The sequence below is a fragment of the Nicotiana attenuata genome, unplaced genomic scaffold (genome assembly GCF_001879085.1).
Source record: "Nicotiana attenuata strain UT unplaced genomic scaffold, NIATTr2, whole genome shotgun sequence".
In the NCBI taxonomy this organism is placed as follows: Eukaryota; Viridiplantae; Streptophyta; class Magnoliopsida; order Solanales; family Solanaceae; genus Nicotiana; species Nicotiana attenuata.
The window spans coordinates 239,377-260,582 of record NW_017670873.1 but is presented as its reverse complement, the minus strand read 5'-3'; the positions used below and the strand labels follow the sequence as shown (position 1 = coordinate 260,582).

At 36.5% G+C, this 21,206-nt stretch overlaps 2 protein-coding genes across 6 annotated transcripts; both read left to right on the top strand.

Moving 5' to 3' along the window:
• Positions 1-681: 681 nt before the first annotated feature.
• LOC109244105 lies at positions 682-5,421 on the top strand. The gene is made up of 3 exons (XM_019411138.1): positions 682-1,221; positions 1,481-2,702; positions 2,780-5,421. The coding sequence occupies exons 1-3, from the start codon at positions 682-684 to the stop codon at positions 5,419-5,421; spliced, it is 4,404 nt and encodes a 1,467-aa protein (XP_019266683.1).
• A 1,734-nt stretch (positions 5,422-7,155) lies between these two features.
• Positions 7,156-16,377, top strand: LOC109244108 (dehydration-responsive element-binding protein 2D-like). Of its 5 annotated transcripts, XR_002070668.1 has the most exons (5): positions 7,172-7,223; positions 7,824-7,960; positions 8,690-8,805; positions 8,885-8,978; positions 12,169-16,377. XR_002070668.1 is itself a non-coding variant. In XM_019411145.1 (4 exons), the coding sequence occupies exon 4, from the start codon at positions 14,490-14,492 to the stop codon at positions 15,138-15,140; it is 651 nt and encodes a 216-aa protein (XP_019266690.1). In that variant the 5' UTR covers positions 7,156-7,223; positions 8,690-8,805; positions 8,885-8,978; positions 12,169-14,489; the 3' UTR covers positions 15,141-16,377. The 5 variants fall into 5 exon arrangements, 4 of the variants coding, with proteins under 4 accessions (XP_019266690.1, XP_019266691.1, XP_019266689.1 ...); XM_019411145.1 differs by lacking the exon at positions 7,824-7,960 and having other exon boundaries at positions 7,156-7,223; XM_019411146.1 differs by having other exon boundaries at positions 7,178-7,960; positions 14,509-16,377.
• The last annotated feature ends 4,829 nt before the right edge of the window (positions 16,378-21,206 follow it).

The window sequence follows — 21,206 nt, the reverse complement described above, 5'->3', positions numbered from 1 at the left end:
AGGGTCTTTCAGAAACAGCCTCTCTACTCCATCGGGGTAGGGATAAGGTCTGCGTACACATTACCCTCCCCAGACCCCACTAGTGGGATTTTACTGAGTTGTTGTTGTTGTATTATTTATTCTACTTTTTTATATAATAATATTACCTCGTACCTTACTTTTTCTTTATAATATTACTAGTTTATTCTTATTGTTGGTGCATGACATAATGAAATGATGACAAACAATACAATCTATCCAAATATTGTATACATCAAAATGATAAAGCACAATACAATACAATACTATACGATATATTATGAAATGATAGATAACAACCATCAGGGAGAGCTAATTATACTTTTGAAAATGCTTTGCATAATTTATTTATTTATATTTTTGTGTGTGATAAAAGGAGTTGTAAATTAGGTGTTAAAGAGAAATATTTATGAATAAATCTTGAAAATGATGGAAAAATATATTATTATGAAATGTTTGATATGTCTTTGTGAATTTTGCAAAGTATAACTTTGTCTTACAAATAATTAAATTGAGACAATTCCCTTAATAGTATAGACGTATATGATTCACGTTCCGAACAATGGCTATAGATTACAGTAAATTAAAATTTAGGGTTAATTTTACAAAATATCGTATAATATAATTCAGCTTCGGATGTATAAAATTGATAATGTGAAACAAATGGAAGTGGGGCAAACATCAAACCAAAAAGAGAAGCCAAATGTGTTCAACTCACAAAATGTCGAAGCAACCTATGACATGGACCGCGGAGAAATCCAAAGTAATTATTTGAAGCTTATCAGTGGCACAAACTTGGAAGAGGAGCAGAATAGTGATTATGTATATGATTTAAAACATGGACAACAATCTGATTCTTCTTCAGAAGAAGAGAGTAGCTCAAAAGACATGGACTATGCTGATGAAGAGAGCTCAGAAGCAAGTGAGGAGTATGCTAGTGTTGACAGTGAAGAGATATACAGTGATGATCAAGCTGATACTTTGATGGATCCTCCTCGAGATAATAGTGATGATCATGCAGACATTCTAGTTGATACATTTTGTACTCAATCATTAGTGGATATTGCTGTGACATCAGAATTGGACACCATCGACAACAAAGCTCATCTTTCTACTAGGGGTAGAGGCAGGGGCAGAGGTAACACTAGAGGTGGCAGACAAACAACAAGAGGAAGGGGTGGTAGACACTCTACATATCAGCCTGTGAAAACCTCACAGGAACTAGACCTTTCCAAATAATCTAATGATTAAGTCCCTATTTTGGAATATCAAGAGCATCAATTCTAATGGTGCTCTTGAGAGACTTAAGCAACTTATTAGATCACAAAAACTTCTTTTTGTAGCTCTATGTGAACCTTTTTGTAAAGCTGCTAAATTGGACAAATACAAAAGAATTTTAGGATAGGCAAATGTTTATGCCAACAGTAATAGTCAAATATGGATTTTTTGGGATGAGCTACAGGAATGCAGGGTTATTGAAGAGAGTGAGCAACAAGTTACATGTGAAATCAAGTGGAATGGAGATACAATTATAATATCGGCTGTTTATGCTAAGTGTGATGCTGTACTTAGGGAAGATTTGTGGGATAGCTTGAGGGACATTGCAGATAGGTACAAACTACCTTGGCTCATTGCAGGGGATTTTAATTGTATTGTGGATCCTGGTGAAAAGAAAGGAGGTAAGCCTCACGGAATGTCCAAAAGCTTACCTTTTATACAGTGTATTATGGATTGTGAACTCATTGATCCAGGTTACTCTGGATCTATCTTCACATGGTGCAATGGATGGTGTCCAGAGAAGAGGATATGGAAAAGATTGGATAGGGTCTTGATCAATCAAGAGTGGTTGAACCTATTTGATTCAACTAGTGTCAATCACTTGATCAGGACTGGGTCGGATCATTCTCCCCTATTTGTCATTGCCAAAACTACACACAGAGAACCTATTAAGTACTTTCGGTTCTTGGATTTCTGGACCAAAGAAGCAGATTTTAGCAGGGTGGTAGAGCAAGCTTGGAATATGGAGGTGCAGGGATCACCAATGTGGAAGTTCCACATGAAGCTGAAAAATACTTGCAAGAAGTTGTCTGAATGGTCCAGGAATACTCTGGGCAATATTTTTGACAAGATTGAAGAGCTAGAACACAAAGTAGAGGAGATGGAGACCAACATCATTGCCGATAATTCTGAGGTGAATAGAGCTGGCTTAAATCAGGCTAATGCTTTATTGGTGAGAGCTTACAAGAAAGAAGAGTCCTTTTGGAAACAAAAATCAGGGGTTAAATGGTTTGTGGAAGGAGAAGTTAATTCTAAATTTTTTCACTCTGTTGTTAAAGGAAGAAAGAAGAGGTTAACTTTGAAAAAGATGAGAAAGGAAGATGGAACGTGGGTTGAGGGTGATGAGGAAATTGCTCATGAAGCAATCTCTTTCTTTCAGAATCAGTTCACAAGGGAGAACTTTGACAATGACTTCTCAGTTCTGGGGTGTATTCCTACAATCATTGATGATGCAGATAATGAAAAACTTATAGCAGTACCAACCATGGAGGAATTAAAAGATGTGGTATTTTCAATGAGCTCTCAGAGTGCACCAGGCCCTGATGGTGTCTCTGGGAAGTTCTATCACTCATGTTGGGAGATAATAAAAGAGGATTTACTACTAATGGTTCTTGATTTTTTTGCAGGTAATCAAATTCCTAAGGCATTTACTCATACTTGTCTGGTCCTAATTCCTAAGGTGACTATCCACAATCTTTCACAGAGCTAAGACCAATCAGTCTTAGTAACTTCTCATGCAAGATCCTGTCCAAGTTGGTGAACCAAAGACTAAGTCCCTTGATGCAGAAGTTGGTGTCTCCTAATCAAACAGGGTTCATCAAGGGGAGATCAATTACTGAAAATATCATGTTGACTCAAGATATGGTCCACAATATTGTTAAACCATCTGCAAGTGGGAATGTGGTATTGAAACTGGATATGGCTAAAGCATATGACAGAGTTTCTTGGGAATATCTTTGTCAAGTACTTAGACAGATGGGTTTTTCAGAAATCTGGATTGATATTGTATGGAGACTTATGACTAATGTTTGGTACTCTATTAACATAAATGGAGTTAGACATGGTTTTTTTAAGTCTAGCAGAGGAATCAAGCAGGGAGATCCTCTCTCTCCATCCCTGTTTGTCATTGGTGCAGAACTTTTATCTAGGCTTATGGACAACCTAATTGACTCAGGGTTCATTCCATACTCAGTAGATAAAAAGGGACCTAACATATCTCATTTGTGTTATGCGGATGATACTATCCTCTTTTCTTCTGCTGATCCTACCTCATTAATATTAATGATGTCTAAATTGGAAGTCTATGAGAAGGTTTCAGGTCAGATGGTAAACAAAGGAAAATCTGGGTTCTATACTTCATTGAAAGAGGGTGATACTAGAATTACAGACATTTCGAGGATAACTGGTTTTTCTTATTGCCAATTTCCGATGATATATCTGGGGTGTCCTATCTATGTAGGTAGGAAAAAGGTGGTTTACTTCAACAACATGGTGGCCAAAGTTGCTAATCGGATGCAAGGGTGGCAAGGAAGATTATTATCCTATGGTGGGAAGGCAGTCCTAATTAAATCTGTGTTGCATGCACTTCCTTTGCATCTACTAGCTGTGGTTCACCCTCCTAAAACAGTTTTGAACCAGATTGATAAAATTATTGCTAACTTCTACTGGGGAAAGGAGGATAGTAGAAACAAAAGGCACTGGATAGCTTGGAGCTATTTATGCTTTCCAGTGCAAGAAGGGGGAGTTGGTTTCAGGTCTTTACAAGACACTTGCAATGCATTCTCTGCCAAACTCTGGTGGAATTTTAGGACTCAAAATACCTTGTTGAAGAAATTCTTGGAGGCTAAATATTGTAAAAGATCTCACTCTGTTGCAAAGAAATGGGTCTATGGGCAATCTCATACTTGGAAAAGACTAATGGACATAAAAAAAGATGTTGAACCTGCTATTTTTTGGAAGATAGGAAGAGGTCAAATTTCTTTTTGGTGGGACAATTGGACTGGTCTAGGAGCTTTAGCTAATCTAGTTCATGCTATTAGAACACCCAAGAATACTTTGGTGAAGGATTTTATTCAGGCAGGTTCTTGGAGACGAGAGAAATTACTGGAGGTATTGCCTCTCAATGTGGTTAACGTAGTTCAGGAAGTGGATATCAATGAACTGAGGAATGATTGCCCTTACTGGATGCCGGAAAATTCTGGAGTCTTTACTTGTAAGTCAGCGTGGGATATTATTAGGAAGAAAAAGGGGGAGTCTCTGACATGTAAGAAGATCTGGCATAAAAAAATGCCATTCAAGATCTCATTCTTTATGATGAGACTTCTACAAGCTAGGATCCCTACTGATGATGTTGTTAAGAAATTTGGTATTATGATTCCCTCAAAATGTTGTTGTTGTAATAATCATGATGAGGAAACCATTTCACACCTTTTCAGTAGTAGTCAAATAGCAACACAGATATGGTCCTATTTTTGCAATGCTTATGGCATTAGGTTTATCAAGGATCAGATAAGGCAAACTCTTATGAATTGGTGGCTAGCTAAGGAAAGAAGCTTAGTTCACTCTATGGTTCTGCAGTGTTTACCTTCACTTATCTGTTGGGAGATTTGGAAGAATAGATGCTCAGCAAGATTTGAAGATATTCACATGTCAAGATGGCATATTATTCAACAAGTCTCTAATTGCTTATCTTTGATGCTTAACTGTCAATTCCCCAGTCTTACTCTTCCACATGTATGGCTAGAAAAGTGTAGGACTATAGAGAAGATTCAACACAGTATCCATTCTCAAGCAGTTTGGTGGAAGAAACCAGATAGAGGTTGGGTTAAACTCAATGTAGATGGGTGCAGTAAAGGTAATCCTGGATCAGCTGGAGGTGGAGGTATTATTAGAGACCAGTTGGGGGATATGGTGAAAGCCTTTGCTGAATTTTATGGACATTGTAGCAATAACATGGCTGAAGCTAAGGCAGTTTTACATGGTATCAAATTGTGCAATAGCTTAGGACTTCAAAATGTTATTGTGGAGACAGATTCCCTGTTAATTGTTTCTATTATCAACAGAAGGATGAAGCCACCATGGCGGATCAAACATATTATAGAGCAGATTTGGGAGATAACCAGTCTAGGTAATTTTAATTTTGTGCATACTTTTAGAGAAGGCAACTATGTAGCTGATCAACTTGCTAACCTGGGTGAAAATACAAAGGAACACATTATCTTCAATGAAGTTGTTTCTCTTCCAAGACAAGTTAGAGCTTCTTTGCAGTTAGAACAAGATGGCCTTCCGAATTTCAGATTCACAACAAGAAGGAACCAATTTACAATTAATGATGTTATTACTTGAGAGTATTTTGGTTCGGGCAGAAGTGACAAACTTGTATGTAATAGCAGTTTTTGGTGTTATGTACATGTCTATAGGTAAGGAGATTGCTTCTATTCTCTGTCCAAATTGTTTTTTGCAGTTGTACAATAGATTGGCCTTAGTCAATCTATACTATGTAATCGAGGCTGAGGTTTATGTCCTCCTCCGTGTAATTGTTATTTTTGAAATACATAAGTTGGAGTCATGCCTAACTCCTCCATCTTGACGATGGACTTTAAAAAAAAAAAAAGTCAAATGCTAATACCTCTTTCACTATGAAGATGTTACATTTACATCCTCTACTAGGTGCATCCGTAATTAAAAGACAAATTAAAATTATAACTGAAAAGTTTCTATGTATTTTTTTAATGAAATTTATGAAAGAAGACTTTTAGTTGAACTTTTTTATTTATAACAACAACAAGCGCAATGAAATTTTACAAGTGAGGTCTGGGGAGGGTGAAGTATACGCAAATCTTACCCTTACCTAACGAAGGTAGAGAGGCAAGTATTTATTTATTATGCCTTAGTTAAAAAAGAAGTAATATCTTTTGAAATATGTATCTTTTGAAGCTTTAAAATAGTAAATGAACACAAATTAGGCGTTGAAGAGAAATATTTACAATTTAATCTTGAAAATGATCAAAAATATATATTATGAAAATATTGAATCTGTCTATGTGAATTTTGCAAAGTATAACTTTGTCCTAAAAATAATTTAATTGAGACAATCCTCTTAATAATAGACATATATAATTCATGTTCCTAATAATGGTTAAATAAGAAATAAAGATGTATAGACTACAGTATATTAAATATTTTATACTAATGTTGGTGGTATAAAAATATTTGCACAATTAAGATCGAAGCATTCTGCAATTCATTTCTCATCTAATTTTAGTTACTGATTATACTCACATATGAAAATTAATAACTTTCAACAAACTAAAAAAATATTATTTTAATCTAACACATTAAAACAATTTGTTTGCATACTATCCAAGTTTTCTGTATTTCTTATATATTCTCTTTTTTCTTTTTCGAAAATCTCATTTTCAACAATATAAATTTCTTTTTCATCTCATAAAATTACTATTCCACCTAATTAGTGAAAAGTTGACCCATTTTACCGGTTCAAACCCGAACTAATATGTAAAAATAGCACGGTTTAGCCAGTTTTCGTACTGGTCATTCAAAAATAGCCAGCGTTTACCAAATCAATGAAAAATAGCCACTATTTTGCTGTAACATAGACCGGTCCAGCATAATATACTGGAGTTTGGTGCACATGTGTATGAACTTCCAACATATTATGCTGGAACTCCAACACACGGAAAGTTCCAGCATAATATACCGGAGATTCGAACACTTGTGTATGAATTTTCAGCATATTATACTGGACCGGTATACTTTGCTGGAACTCCATTATATTATGCTGGAGTTCTAGTGTACTTATGCTGGAACTCCATCATATTATGATGGAGTTCTAGCATACTTATGCTGGAGTTCAATTATACTTGTGCTGGAATTTCAGCATAATAATATACTGGCGTATTTTTTGAGTTTTGAATAGTGTTTTCGCTCAAATTTATCTTTACACGAAAAGTGGCTAAATTTCGATTACTTTTGAAACTTATGTATTTTTGAACTAGCACTTGTAAATGCTATTTTTGAATTTCTCCCGTATAAATGGGTCAAACATAACCCATTTTCTTCTACATTCATTTTAGATTTCAAAAGTTGTTTGCAAACAGAAACATTTCTCGAATTTCCACTACATTATGGTGAGTTTGTGCTTCTTATATCTTCTAAAAAATTTTCTGACTTAGAAAATAATCGCTGCTTGTAATTCGAAGTGAAATTATATATCTGTTCATTCAATTCATTTTCCATTTTTTCACCGTATGTAGTGGGAGTTTCTTCAACGTGTAATGGTGCACCGGAAATTGGTTTAATTTCCTAATTTTTTTTTTACCGATGGTTTATAGAGTGATTCTCTAATTCCTTTTGGCGATTGCATTAGAATTTTATTAGTAAAGCATAAAAAGAATGCAATTCAGTTAAAAAAAAAATAGCCCCCTTTGTAAAAATAAAGAGTAGCTTTTTTGAATTAAATAGAGCTGAAATTTGGTCCCCCTTGTGGTGTTTTGCTTTGTGGGATGTTACTAATATATATTTTTTTTTAATTATACAAAAGGTGAGGGGAGGGGAAATTGGGGACGGAGAGGGGATTACAAGGTGGGGAATCGAGTCCTCCGCCAATAAGGTGGAAGTTCAGTTGCCAAACAACTAAGCGCGTGTGTACTTTTTTACTAGTTGTTACTGTTTTGATTGCGTGAGTGCACTTCTTATTTTGTGGGAAATATGAAATGATTCTGGTCCAGTTTGGAGACAGTATATTGCTCCTTTCAAAGATGATGTTATGGTACCAGCTAGTGCAGTGTTCAATGTAATTAAGATTGTGAAGGTGGAGGAGTCGACAAGTTGGATCCTTTCATTGCTGCTCAAGCTTCATTGCAAAGTTAAGTTTGTTCTCTCTTCTATGGTGAACTAATATCTTATTTGGATACTGAAGCGTCTGCTTTTCTTGGAGAAAATTCTTATCTGGGATTTAGATGATGAAGGAAATTAGGGTTTGAAGATTTTATGAAATGAACCAGGTTTATTTTTCACCATCCTTCAACATAAAAAAGAGAGAAATAAAAAGATGTTGTTGGAGGTTTAATAATGACTCCAAATTACATAAAATTTTAATTTTAACAAAATGTTGATTTCAAAGTGAAATGGTAGTAAAATCTAACTGTTTCTACTGTGTGTGATTTCAGTTGCAACCTAGTGCACCAACGAGTAAGCACGTCAAATCTTGAAGAGTCCTTTCATCCTGAAAGGAACATGTTATCCAAGAGTCATGCGTCTCCTTTATTTGTTATTATATTATATAAGACCATTAACCTAGAAAGAAAATAGGGGTAAGGTCTAGGTACACACTACCCTCCCCAGACCCCACTTATAGGATTATATTGGGTTTGTTATTGTTGTATTAAACTAGAAAGAAGGAACCATGACAAGGGGGCAACTAACTCCCAAAATTGGTTTAGGAGAGAAAGTAACTTGCTTCCCGTTCTACTTGGAATAGCTCATTTTTCCTTTTGTCGAGTACTTGGAAAATATCGAACTTTTTTCCTGCTTCTGTCATTTTACCTATTGAGCATAAGATCTCAACTTTTTCCGTGTTAACTGGTTATTGCAGGTCTTAACATCTGTGGAGTCTTTGTGTATCGATATTGCTGTATTGTAGGTCCATTGAGTTTCCTAGTGATGAATTGTGTGTGGACATCTTGAGAGTGTTGAAAGCTGATCTGCCTGGTAAGCAGTAAATTCTCCGTTTATGCCTTTTTGTTGTCTGCATTTTGAGTGGAATGCTAACTCTCCCATTCATCTGTAGTTCTGTATAGCAGGTAAACTCCACACTTGAGCGCAAGTTATTGTTGGCAGGATTCTTGGACACACAGTTATCTGGAGCTGGCCGCTCTTTTGTGGTTAGTAATTTCACCCATGAGTCTGGTATCCTGCTTTTTTCTTTTCCTCCACATCAGCCCCGTGCGTCTTCTTAAATGAAAATCCATTCCTTTTGTTGAGATTTGAGTGAAGTCGAACCTATGTTTGTTGTGCATTTTAGTGCTGTTTATAGAATAGAGAACCTCTGCTTCTCTTTGTTCTTTCTTAGTCTGTCATATGCCTTATGTCAGGAATTTAAGTTTGGCATTGCATTATCATTATTTATGTGGATATTATAAGTGTCATATAAGCACTTAATCTAGGTTATTTAAGTTTATTGAGTTTTCAACTACTTTGTTATAATTTTTTCATAGGGGAACTTCTTGAATATGGTCTGCTATGTTTCCTGTTTTTGCTGTCTGCTGCTTTTTTCAGTTATTAATATAGCAGGGAAAAAGAAAATGTGTGTCACTATGTATTGTGAAACCTAAGTTTTAAGAAGATCGTACTCAAACTTTGATGCATGGATGGATCTTTAGGATTTCCCATCCTGATGTATCAGTAATGTGCAAGTGCTCATTAACAATAATGTCTCTCTCATTCAGTATTGACCTATAGAGGAGATCAACAAATTATCCTATAACCTCCTTTACTTTCTGTTTTCTGTCATATAAGATGGACGTGAGCCTTATAGGTAGAGGCAAAACTAATTAAGACAGAGCATACATGGCACACGAAGTCAACAACAACAACATACCCTGTATTATCCACACTGTGGGGTTTGGGGAGGGTAGTGTGTACGCAGACCTTACCCCTACCTTGTGAGGATAGAGAGACTGTTTCCAATAGACTCTCAGCTCAGGAAAGCATAAGCACCACATTAATGAAAATATAGACAAGAAGGGACAACACCAAAAGCCATATAAAAGCAGAATAAAGACAACAAGATAGTAAGGTGATCAACAATGAAAGAAAACAACGGTTAGTCATAAAAACCTACTACCAACAGAAAGCGAGACTGCGTGCCAATACTATTATTATGAACACTTTAGACTACCTACTCTACTACTCTAATTCTCGACCTCCATACCTTCCTATCAAGGGTCATGTCCTTGGTCAGCTGAAGCTGCGCCATGTCTTGCCTAATCACCTCTCCCCACCTCTTCTTTGGCCTACCTCTACCTCTTCGTAGGCCCTCCAATGTCAACCTCTCCCACCTTCTCACCGGGGCGTTTGTGCTCCTCCTCCTCACATGAACAAACCACCTAAGCCGCGTTTCCCGCATCTTTTCTTCAATAGGTGCCACACCTACTTTGTCACGAATAACCTCATTTCTTATCCTATCTAACCTGGTATGACCGCACATCCATCTCAACACCCTCATCTCTGCTACCTTCATCTTCTGGACATGAGCGATCTTGACTGGCTAACACTCATCCCCATACAACATCGTCGGTCTGACCACCACTCTGTGGAACTTACCTTTAAGTTTCGTTGGCACCTTATTGTCACACAAAACACCGGAAGCGAGTTTTTATTTCATCCATCCCGCCCCAATACGATGTGTGACATTTTCATCAATCTCCCCACCCCCTGAATAATAGACCCAAGGTACTTAAAACTTCCTCTCCTCGGGATGACCTGCGAGTCCACCCTCACCTATCCTTCCCCTCCTTGAGTCTCACCACTGAACTTACACTCCAAGTATTTTGTCTTGGTCCTGCTCAACTTGAAACCTTTAGACTCCAGGGTCTGCCTCCATACCTCTAACTGCGCGTTCACACCGCCTCGCGTCTCGTCAATCAATGCAATATCATCTGCAAATAGCATGCACCACGGCACCTCCCCTTGGATGCGGCGCGTCAGTATGTCAATCGCCAAGGCAAACAAAAAAAGGCTGAGTGCCGACCCCTGACGCAATCCCATCATAACCGGAAAATGGTTCGAGTCCCCACCTACCGTCCTCACTTGGATCTTTGCTCCATCATACATGTCCTTAATCACCCTAACGTAGGCAACAGGTACACCTCTAGCCTCCAAACATCTCCACAAAACCTCCCTCAGAACTTTATCATAAGTCTTTTCTAAGTCAATGAACACCATATGCAAGTCCTTCTTACTCTCCCTATACTGCTCCATTAATCTCCTAACAAGGTGGATTGGCTTATGTAGTCGAACGCCCCGGCATAAACCCGAACTGGTTCTCGAAAATAGACACACTCCTCCTCACCCTTAGCTTACCGCTCTCTCCCAGACTTTCATAGTATGGCTAAGCAGCTTGATACCCCGATAGTTATTGCAATTTGCACACAAAGTCCTTTTCTCATAATCTTGATGGTCTCAGACAGGAATTGATGAACTTTTTAAGAGTGATAAAGTTTGAGAAGTTTTTAGAGGAACTGTGAAAGCAAAGATAAAATAACAGGCGGTCTAACTTAGGAATGAATGTTCGGCTTCGAAATCTGCCACGAACAAAAGCCTAAGATTTGGAGAAGGGTAGAGGAGTCAGGAGCGAACCCATTGTCCACCAATTTTCGAACTTTGTGCCACTGGCTCCGGAGGATTTCTCGCCTATTAAAAAACAAAAAACTTAGGAATGAATGGCTATTTACCTCATTCTTTGGATAGTGGATATTAAATGTTTCATGCATTCAGGAAGCTTAAAGGAAGTTGAGATAGGAAAGAATGCAAGAGTTATGGAATTTGTTAGAGGAATTAATGAGGATAACTGAAGGGGTATTTTGAGTGGTGCCTCCACTTTCTTGCCATCATTTTGAGCAGGGTGTTGGTATTGTTTGTGTAAATATTCTTTGCAACAATGCTTAGCAACCGGGAGTTAATTTATATTGTGGCTTGGCCGTGACAAGAGGCAGATGTAGCTTTTTAACTACGAGTTCACCTAAACCCAAGTTTTTGTGACACAGAGTATATTTTTATTATGTGAAAACCCACTAAAATTTCAATAAATATTAGATCTGAGCCCATAATTTTAATATTACAATATTTTCAGTGCTAAGAATCTTAAAGGTCGAAAACATCAAGTTTAAATCCTAGATCCACCTCCGCCGTGACAGTATCAAAATATATGCCATACCATATGCTGTCAAAAGGCACCTCAATTACTTTTAACCATACGGCAAAAATAAGAAAAGAAGAAGGAAAAAGAATTAAAATTTTACTTCTGTATTCTTGTTTCGTGTTCATCACATGTGCGTATTTTATGGATTTCAGCCAAATCTTTTCAGCATATAGTTACATGTTATTTGGGGCCCCAGGTGAAGGTTTTCTGCATTGACGTCCCCTGCGACTGTTTATGTCAGAAGACATGAAGAGGACTTACACCATTACAATGATAGGCTGCCTTTTTAAGTCATGAGCTGATGTTACATGGCCCTTCATTATGCTTGATTTTGGATGCATTACTGATTACCAGAGGCAAAATCTGTCAGCCTAGTTTGTTACTTTTCAGAGCGTATGCCACTTTTGTGTATGCACTGTACAGCCGTTTCATGCCGGTAATTGCTGTTATTTTATATGAATTCTTCGTTTGCAGTGACATCTGTATAGAACTGATTGATATGGGCGTGAGTACATTAGATGAACTCTTCAAAATACACTAACAATTAGCTAAAAGAAACTTGACTTACCCATGCCGAATACTTACAAACACCTGTATTGACTCGTACAACATAGATTTGCATTCTTTTGGATCCGCACTCTAGCCATTTCTTTCTGGAAATTAGCCACCATGTGCAAAATTGTTGAGAGCCACACCTTTGACTCCTTTGTTTAGTTTAATATTAAAGTGCTTCCAGCTCTCCTGGGCAAGAAGCTGTGTGCTGCTATCAATTTCTCTATTTACTGAAAAGAAACAGAAAAAAAAACATGTAATTTTGTGTTTCAGGATATCTCACCGATCACAACTTATATAGTTGTATTTACATCTTTTCATCATGTAAGATGAGCGCCTAAAAATCGCAGATCAAGAACCTTGTACAATATCATTACTATTTATGTTGCTGGAGTTTATTTTAATGGAAGTCTGAAATCAATATTTATAATTAATTTCTTATAGTTGTGAGTTGCCGCGATGATAACATGAATCGCCTGCTTTTACCTTTATGCTAAATATAGTTGTTTTATGTTTGATCTATGAGTTTGTGACAACTTTTGACTTCCCTTATTTGTGGAATTGGTTGCATTACACATTTCCTATAGTACAGTCTTTTGTTATTTTCCTTTCAAAATTTCTTCTTAGATTCTCGAGGCTAGAACAAATGGATTCAGATATTACAAATGATATAATTCGATAAGATGATCTCCATGACTCAATGTGTTAGGATTGTGAACCAATCTCACATTGATAATTGAACTTGAAGGGAAAAAGAAGTTTAGGTATAGAGATATTCTTAAATGGTATCAGACCTGTTGTGAAAAAATGTGTTGCCGGTCCAAGCGAATAGTGTCACAGTTGTTAAGAGTGTCTTTGTGCTGGTATGAGGTCCAATAAACTGGTATCATAGCCAATGGTCCACTGGAGCGAGCATGAAGATATGGCAGATGTGCGTACCCGGTTGTTTGGAACACTTGGACCCGTTGGAGATGCGCATGAGGAGAAGTCTGTGGGATATGGTAAGCACAAAACTTGACAATGTGAGGTGGCACATACTGAATTTCCAGATTAACCTGTCAGTTTTGGTGGTTGGCTATGTGGTTCTAGGTTTGAGGAACCCTTCTAGTGATGATGGGACAAGCAGGATTTAGTTCGAGGGAAGATTTGACGGGAATGCGAACAATGTCTGTCACACCATTTAAAAATATCCCTATATCTTATATATAACTTCTTTTTCTTTTCTACTATCAATGTGAGACTTTATTCGCAACTCAATATATACTGTCATTTCGCTTATGAGATTTCTCTTTTAGTGTTGGGAAGAGAGACGATACACCCTTCTTCTCCCCTCACCCCCGGATGGATAGGTATGAGAGCTTGTACTTATTAGAGGGAAGCTTTGACAGTAGGACATTATTTTGTCGAAGTCACAAGAGTGTGAGTTAATGTAGATAAACTCTTTGGAAAATGTACAACTACTACAGCTGTTCAAAACACCCATCTTCTGTCTCACGCTCTTTAGTTCATGCTTATCAACATTCAATTTTTCCAGGACTGACGTCAGGATTTAGTTCACCTTTCTTGTTTAATACATTCCAAATTCCATCCACTCAGAATAAAAAGAAAGTAACGAATTTGGAAGGTAGTATAGGAAGTGGAAAAGTTAGAAAAGAAAATTTCCTAAAACGGAAGAAAACCTAGAGAAGTATTCTCAGCTGTAAAATCCTGTCCGTTCCACCTTTGCATGGGAACAAAAAGAAAATGCATGCATAAGCATCCATGATAATTGCAACTACAAACATGATCATTGATTGCTTTTGACAAGTACTAGTGAACTTCCCATGTACATAGACACTTAGGAGTCTATAAATACTACCCCTAAACCATATTAAAACAACTCAAAACTCATTTCTCTTCCAAATCAGTCCCATTTCCCCAAATGTCACACTGTTCTGCAGAAAAGAAGACCATGAAAATCAGCCAAGCAACTTCCAGAAAAGGTTGCATGCGAGGCAAAGGTGGCCCTGAAAATGCTAGCTGCACCTACAAGGGCGTTCGGCAGCGTACATGGGGAAAATGGGTAGCAGAAATCCGTGAACCCAACCGTGGCCCTCGCCTCTGGCTCGGTACTTTTGAGACTTCTCATGATGCTGCTATGGCTTATGATGCTGTTGCACATAAACTTTATGGTGATAATGCCAAGCTCAATTTTCCTCATATGAACACCAAAAGCCAAGCCCAAAATTCAACTGGCTCTAGCAGCTCGACATACAGTACTGGAGTTCCAGAGACTGTGAAAATGGAGAATGAATCATTGTTCTTCAACAATGATTTCGAAAGCAGCTGCTATTCCGGGGGGCAAGCTTCATTTCCATTACCGGACAACAAAAAAGTTGAAGAGGATAACAATGATGAAGGTGTAGGAGTTGGTGGAATGTGGGAAGATTTGAATGTGAACTTGCCGGAGATTGATGACTCCTCCATCTGGGCAGAGGCAAAAGCCACAACTTTGTTCCAGGCGGTGAATGAACCAGGAATGTTTTCTGGCAACTTAGGCGATGGGATTGAATATCCTCCTTGGTATTCATAAGCTTTAAAAAATTCACGCATAAATGCATTTGTACATGTATAGGTATTAGCTAAGCTGTCATTTAGTTGTGTACTGGAAACTTAAAGGTTTGCTATCTAAGGTCCTTAGTGATGTGATCTTGTTTGGTGTGTTTGTAAGTAAAGGGATGAATAAATGTTAGACTACTGTGTTAAGCAAATTAAGAGAAAAAAGTAGAAAACAGAAGAATATTTATATATGACTAGATCTACAATTTAGTAGTTTGCCCGTGTCTTCTTACTCTCCTTTTCTTGGATCTTTTTAGCTCATGCACAAGCTATGCTCTTTCTTAAGAGAAACTATCTTAAATAACCTACATTTGTGCTAAGAAAGTTAACAGTGCTCTAAACATTGGTGTTTATATCAGCACTGTTGCTAAATTATATGTCTGACTAAGATCAGTGTTGCTCAAGTATATCGATGTGCATTGTATTATGACCTCTGTTTGTGTAACTTCATTGGTTTTGGCTAAGACCAGTGTTTCTTTTCTCTCTTTTTAAATAGGTTGGGGATGAGAGAGGGCTTATGAATTATCACATTGATTATGTAGTATATACTCTGTTTCATTTTTTCTGTCTTTGCTAGAAATGTCTTCTGTAAATATGACTGATTACTCCTTGTCAATATGGTATCAAAGTCTTAACCTTTCTCCTTTTGCTTTTAAACTATTGATTCCTCATTTGTCATCAACTTCTATTTCTTGCGCAATTCTCTTTTTGCTTTTAAACTATTGATTCCTTATTTGTCATCAGTTTCTCCTATTTCTTGTGCAATTGTTTTTTATATTTTTGATTGACAGTTGAGATATCTTATTTTCTTGTTGTTGCTACTGTTTGAGCCGAGGGTCTATCGGAAGCATCGTCTATACGTTCACAAGGTAGGGGTAAGGCCTGCATATACATTACCCTCTCCAGACTTCAACTGGGTTTATTGTTGTTGTTGATTGACAGTTCAGACAAACTCTACCGACCTAATCGGAGAGGTGTTTAAGGCAATCGATCTAATAGTTCATCATTATGAATGTTGAAGGACTAGGAAGAATATTTAGCTTTGGAAGAGGGTAGGGAAGAAAGAATGATGTATTATGGTTTTTGCCTTATTAAACCTGGCAGTATATTGAGCATGAATCCATGATTGTGAGATGCCTTCACTCTTACTCTTTTTCCTTTTAAACTTTGATTCCTGATTTACTACATTATCTGACTATCATTTTCTCCTATTTCTTGCACAAATGTTTTCTTTTGTATTTGTAACTGATAGTTCATACGAACGCTACCGACATGATAGGAAAGTCTATTACGCAATCAATTTAATAGTTTTTTATGTACGACGTGGCAATTATCACCATTATCAATGTTGTAGGGGAAAGAAGAACGGCTTCAAAAGAGGGTATGGAAGAAAGAAAAAATTTCATTACATGAGTTTGTGTTATAATCCTTGTTCTTGATTTCTATTACTACCTAATGTTACTTCTGCTTTGGTTTTCTTATTATCTTCTTGTTGTTATCACTTCTTTTTCATATTTTCTTCGCTATCGTACTTCTTTTTAAACTGCCGCTATTTTGCTTTTCTTGAGCCTACGGTTTATTTTGTGCCTCTCTATCTACATAAGGTAGGGGTAAGGTCTGCGTATACACTACCTTTTCCAGATTCCACTTGTGGGATTACACTAGATATTTTAGTGTTGTTGAGTTTGTGTTACAAAACCAAATGTTGTACCAGAGGAAGAAATGAAGAGAGAACATGCTGATAGGAGGCGAAATAAGAACAGCAATGACAAAGGCACATGGTATATGATTATATGAATATATGGTGATATTATTCTTGGTTAAATTTCCCTTTTAATTATTGATTCTTGATTAACCATATACATCTAAGCTATCAATTTTTTTACAAATTTTACCGACATGACAAGAAAAATCTTTTACGCAATCAATCTAATAGTTTATATATACCACGTGGCGATTGTCACCATTATGATTGTTGGTCTTTAAAGAGGGTAGGGAAGAAAGAAGGATGTATTATGAGTTTGCCTTAGAAACACTAATGGTGATACCACAGGAAGCAAGCAATGGAAAAGAAAGAACATGTGGTAATTGGAGGAAAAATAAGAACAAGGAAGAATAACGGCAAGGATAAGAAAATGATGAGTATATGTATTTGGAACCATCAATTCTTTTCTATTTCTTGCATATTTGTTTTCTCTGTATGGTGTGGCCTTAGATTCCGCTGTCCCTTTCCGCTTCACTAAGAAAGAGTTTCGACTGACCTAGTATTGACTTATTACAGTTCAGATAAATTCTACCGACAGCGGAAAAAAAAACTATTACTCAATCAATATAATAGTTTCTATACACCACATGGTCAGGGGCGGAGCCAACAATCGGTCATGGTTTCGGCGAACCCTATAGCTTTAGTTCTAATTATGTATTTATTTTTAAGTAATTTATTGAATATGTATAAATTTTTTAATTTAGAACCCAGTAACTTAAAAGATTAGAATTACGCATAAGCTTCATTTTCTGGCTCTACCGCTACACGTGGCAATACTATCATTTATCACTAATACGAATATTGAAGAACAAAGGACAGTGACTAGGTTTGGAAAGGGAGACTTTTTAAACCCAGAATTGATTCCAACCGGTTAAAGATGCAACACTAAGTCACTAACTATCAAATCTTTGAAAATGGGCTTCGCTGAGAAGTGTTAACAGTAAAAATTTATTCATACTGTGTATTTACACGAAACTAATATTTTTGATAAACATTGTATTCTTTTAACTGATAAAGTTAAATTGCTTGGTTTGATACAAAACTTGGGTGAAGATAAGAAAAATAACCATGTGAAAAAATAGGAATAAACCTTCCTTTTCTAGAAAGTATTGCATATTTGACCTGTTTTTATTAAATAATCGAAAAAAGTATTCCGAGCTGTAAATTACAAATATGAAATTGATTGTCTGTGACTAGTATTAATAAACCTCCCATGTACATACAAACGTAGGAGAAACCAAATTCCTACATTAATGCTCATTTTCTGCTTACTCATCTATAAATACTACCCTAAATCATATAGAACAACTTAAAACTCAAACTCTCTTCCAAATCAGTTTCATTTTTCCAAAATATCACATTGCTATGGATAAAAGAAGACCAAGAAAATCGCCTAAGCAACTTCTAGAAAATGTTGTGTGCGAGGTAAAGGTGGCCCTGAAAAAAAAATGCTAGTTACACCTACAAGAGCGTTATGAATATTAAAGGCCAAAGTTAACTTTGGAAAAATATATGGAAGAGATATATCATATATAAAGTCTAGCCACCGGACACGTGTATTGCACGTATGTCTCACGATAACACATTTCGCATAATAATTGAAGAACAAAAAGTTAAAAAGGAATAAAACCTCCCTTTTCAATTTTTTTTTATACAATTCCCATTTTGCTACAATATATGGTAAAGAAAAATCTATTTGACCTCACAAAGGAAAGACAAATCAAGAAGTAACACAATATTTTTTTTTATTAAAAAGAGGACGCAATACATATGAAAAATAATGAGAGGACTCTTTGGTTTCATGCTGAAAAAGAATCATGAATTATCCATACCAATTATCTCTTGCTAAGTATCAGTGATATTTCTCCCTGTATAAAAACATATTAGAAACTAGCTTCCTCTATAAAGCTCATTGTCTGCTTCCTCAACTACAAATACTATCCCTATACTATATTGAACAACTTAAAACTCAATTTTTCTTCCAAATCAGTCAATTTCCGAAAATAGCACATTGCTCTGCATGGGAACAAAGAAAGAAAAATAAATTAACGAACCTAGAAGGAAGAAAACCTAAAGATATTCTGAGATGTAAATTGCTATCTTTGCATGAGAACAAAAGATATATACATGCATAAGTGCTTATGTAAAAAACAAATAGAAACATGATCTTTGATTGCTCTTTCACTACTAAAACAACCATAATTAACTACGAACTTCACCGCTAATCTGTTGCTATATCGCTCGTACCTAACATCATTTTTAATAATCTATTGCCAATCTGCCAGTAATTAGGATTAGCAATGAATTTTACTGTTTATCCGTCGCTAATTCCTGTTTTTAGTAGTGTTAACAAGCTCACGTGATAGACACGTATCTGAGACCAGCTTCCTACATTAAGCTCTTTTTCCTTTTAAACTATTGGTTTCTCATGTATGTCATTGTTATCTCCTATTCTTGCCCATTCTTTTATGTATTTTTAATTGACAGTTCAGCTAAACTACAGTGAGAGAACTAAAAAAATATATAACGCAATCAATCTAATAACTTTATATACTTATAAACCACATGGCCGTTATCATCATTAAAAATACTAAAGGCCAAAGAAGTAGCTTCCTAAGAAGGTAGGAAAGAAGATTTTTCTTATATAAAGGCTAATCATTTGACACGTACGTTGTACGTATATCTCACGTTAATTATATCAAATTTTATATCAAAAATAAAAATTGAAGAAAAAATCTTAAAGGAATAAAACTTTCTTTTTGGAAATATAGCATTTTTTTGGAGGAAAATATTGCATTTACTTCATCTTTTTTGTTTAATACATTCTAGATTTATCCACTTCGACGAAAAGAAAAGTAACAAATTGAAAGGTAGTGTAGAAAGTGAAAAAGTTAAAAAAAAATTCCTAAAAAAGAAGGAAGTCTAAATAAGTATTATGAGCTATAAAATCTTGTTCATTTTTAGCCACCTTTGCATGAAAACAACAAGAAAACGTATGCATATGCATTTGTGTTAATTGCATTACAAATATGGATACATGATTGTTGATTGCTTTAGATAAAGTCTAGTGAACTTTCCATGACACATAGGAATACCATCCACCTATTCTGGAACTTCCAGTCCCAATCGAAGCATATAGATCCGTAAATAGATTTGTATGTATATGTAATGACCCGACTTGTTGTTTTATAAATTAGCGTCCCGTTCAACGATTTAAGGTCCCGAGCCGCTTCGTAATGTGTATCATGACTTGCGTGCGTGGTCGAGTTTGGTTTTCGGATGATTCCGAATTAAATTGAAAGAACAATTCTTGTTTTTGAAGTTTAAGTGAAAAGAGTTGACCGGAGTTTGAATTTTGTGCAAACAACTCTGGAATGGAGTTTGATGATTCCAATAGCTTCGTATGGTGATTTCGGACTTAGGCGTATGTCCGGATTTGGATTTGGAAGTCTGTAGGACAATTCGGCGCATTTTGGCGAAAATTGGAAAAGTTAGAAGATTTAAAATATTTATACGTTTGACCGAAGGTTGACATTGTTGATAACGGGGTCAAATTTCGATTCGGAAATTGGAACATGTCCATTATATCGTTTATGACTCGTGTGCAAAATTTGAAGTCATTCCGAATTGAGTTGATACGTTTCGGCGCAAATTGTAGAAGTTGGAAGATTTGAAAACTCATAATTCGATTCGGGGCGCGATTCGTAATTTTGACATTGTTTGATGTGATTTGAGACTCCGAGTAGGTCCGCGTTATGTTATAAGACTTGTTGGTATATTCAGACGAGGTCCCGAGTAGCTTGGGTGAGTTTCGGATTATTTTGAGCTTTGTTGAAGCTGCTGGAAATTCTGGTTGCTGATGCATTCGCACCTGCGCAAGAAGGACCGCATGTGTGTGCTCGTAGAGGCGTGAAACTGGTCGCAGAAGTGACCCAGGGAAGGCTGGCTGGAGAGGCTTTGCAGAAACGAAGGAAGTGCAGAAGGTCTGCTCGCATGTCACGACCCTAAAGCGGACCCGGTCGTGATGACGCCTATCGTGAAACTAGGCTAGCTGACACAAACTCCAAAACCAATCCAACATTTATAATAAGTCATTAGTAAGCTAAATCCCAAAATGTAAGGTAGAATAGAACAATGCGGAAACAAACACAACCCGATATCGGGGTGTCGCCAGTCATGAGCAACTACAACTCGTCTAGTAATACGAAAAAGACAACATAGTCTGAAACAAACCAATACAAAGCGGAATAAAGATAGGAAGGAGAAGCACTGGGC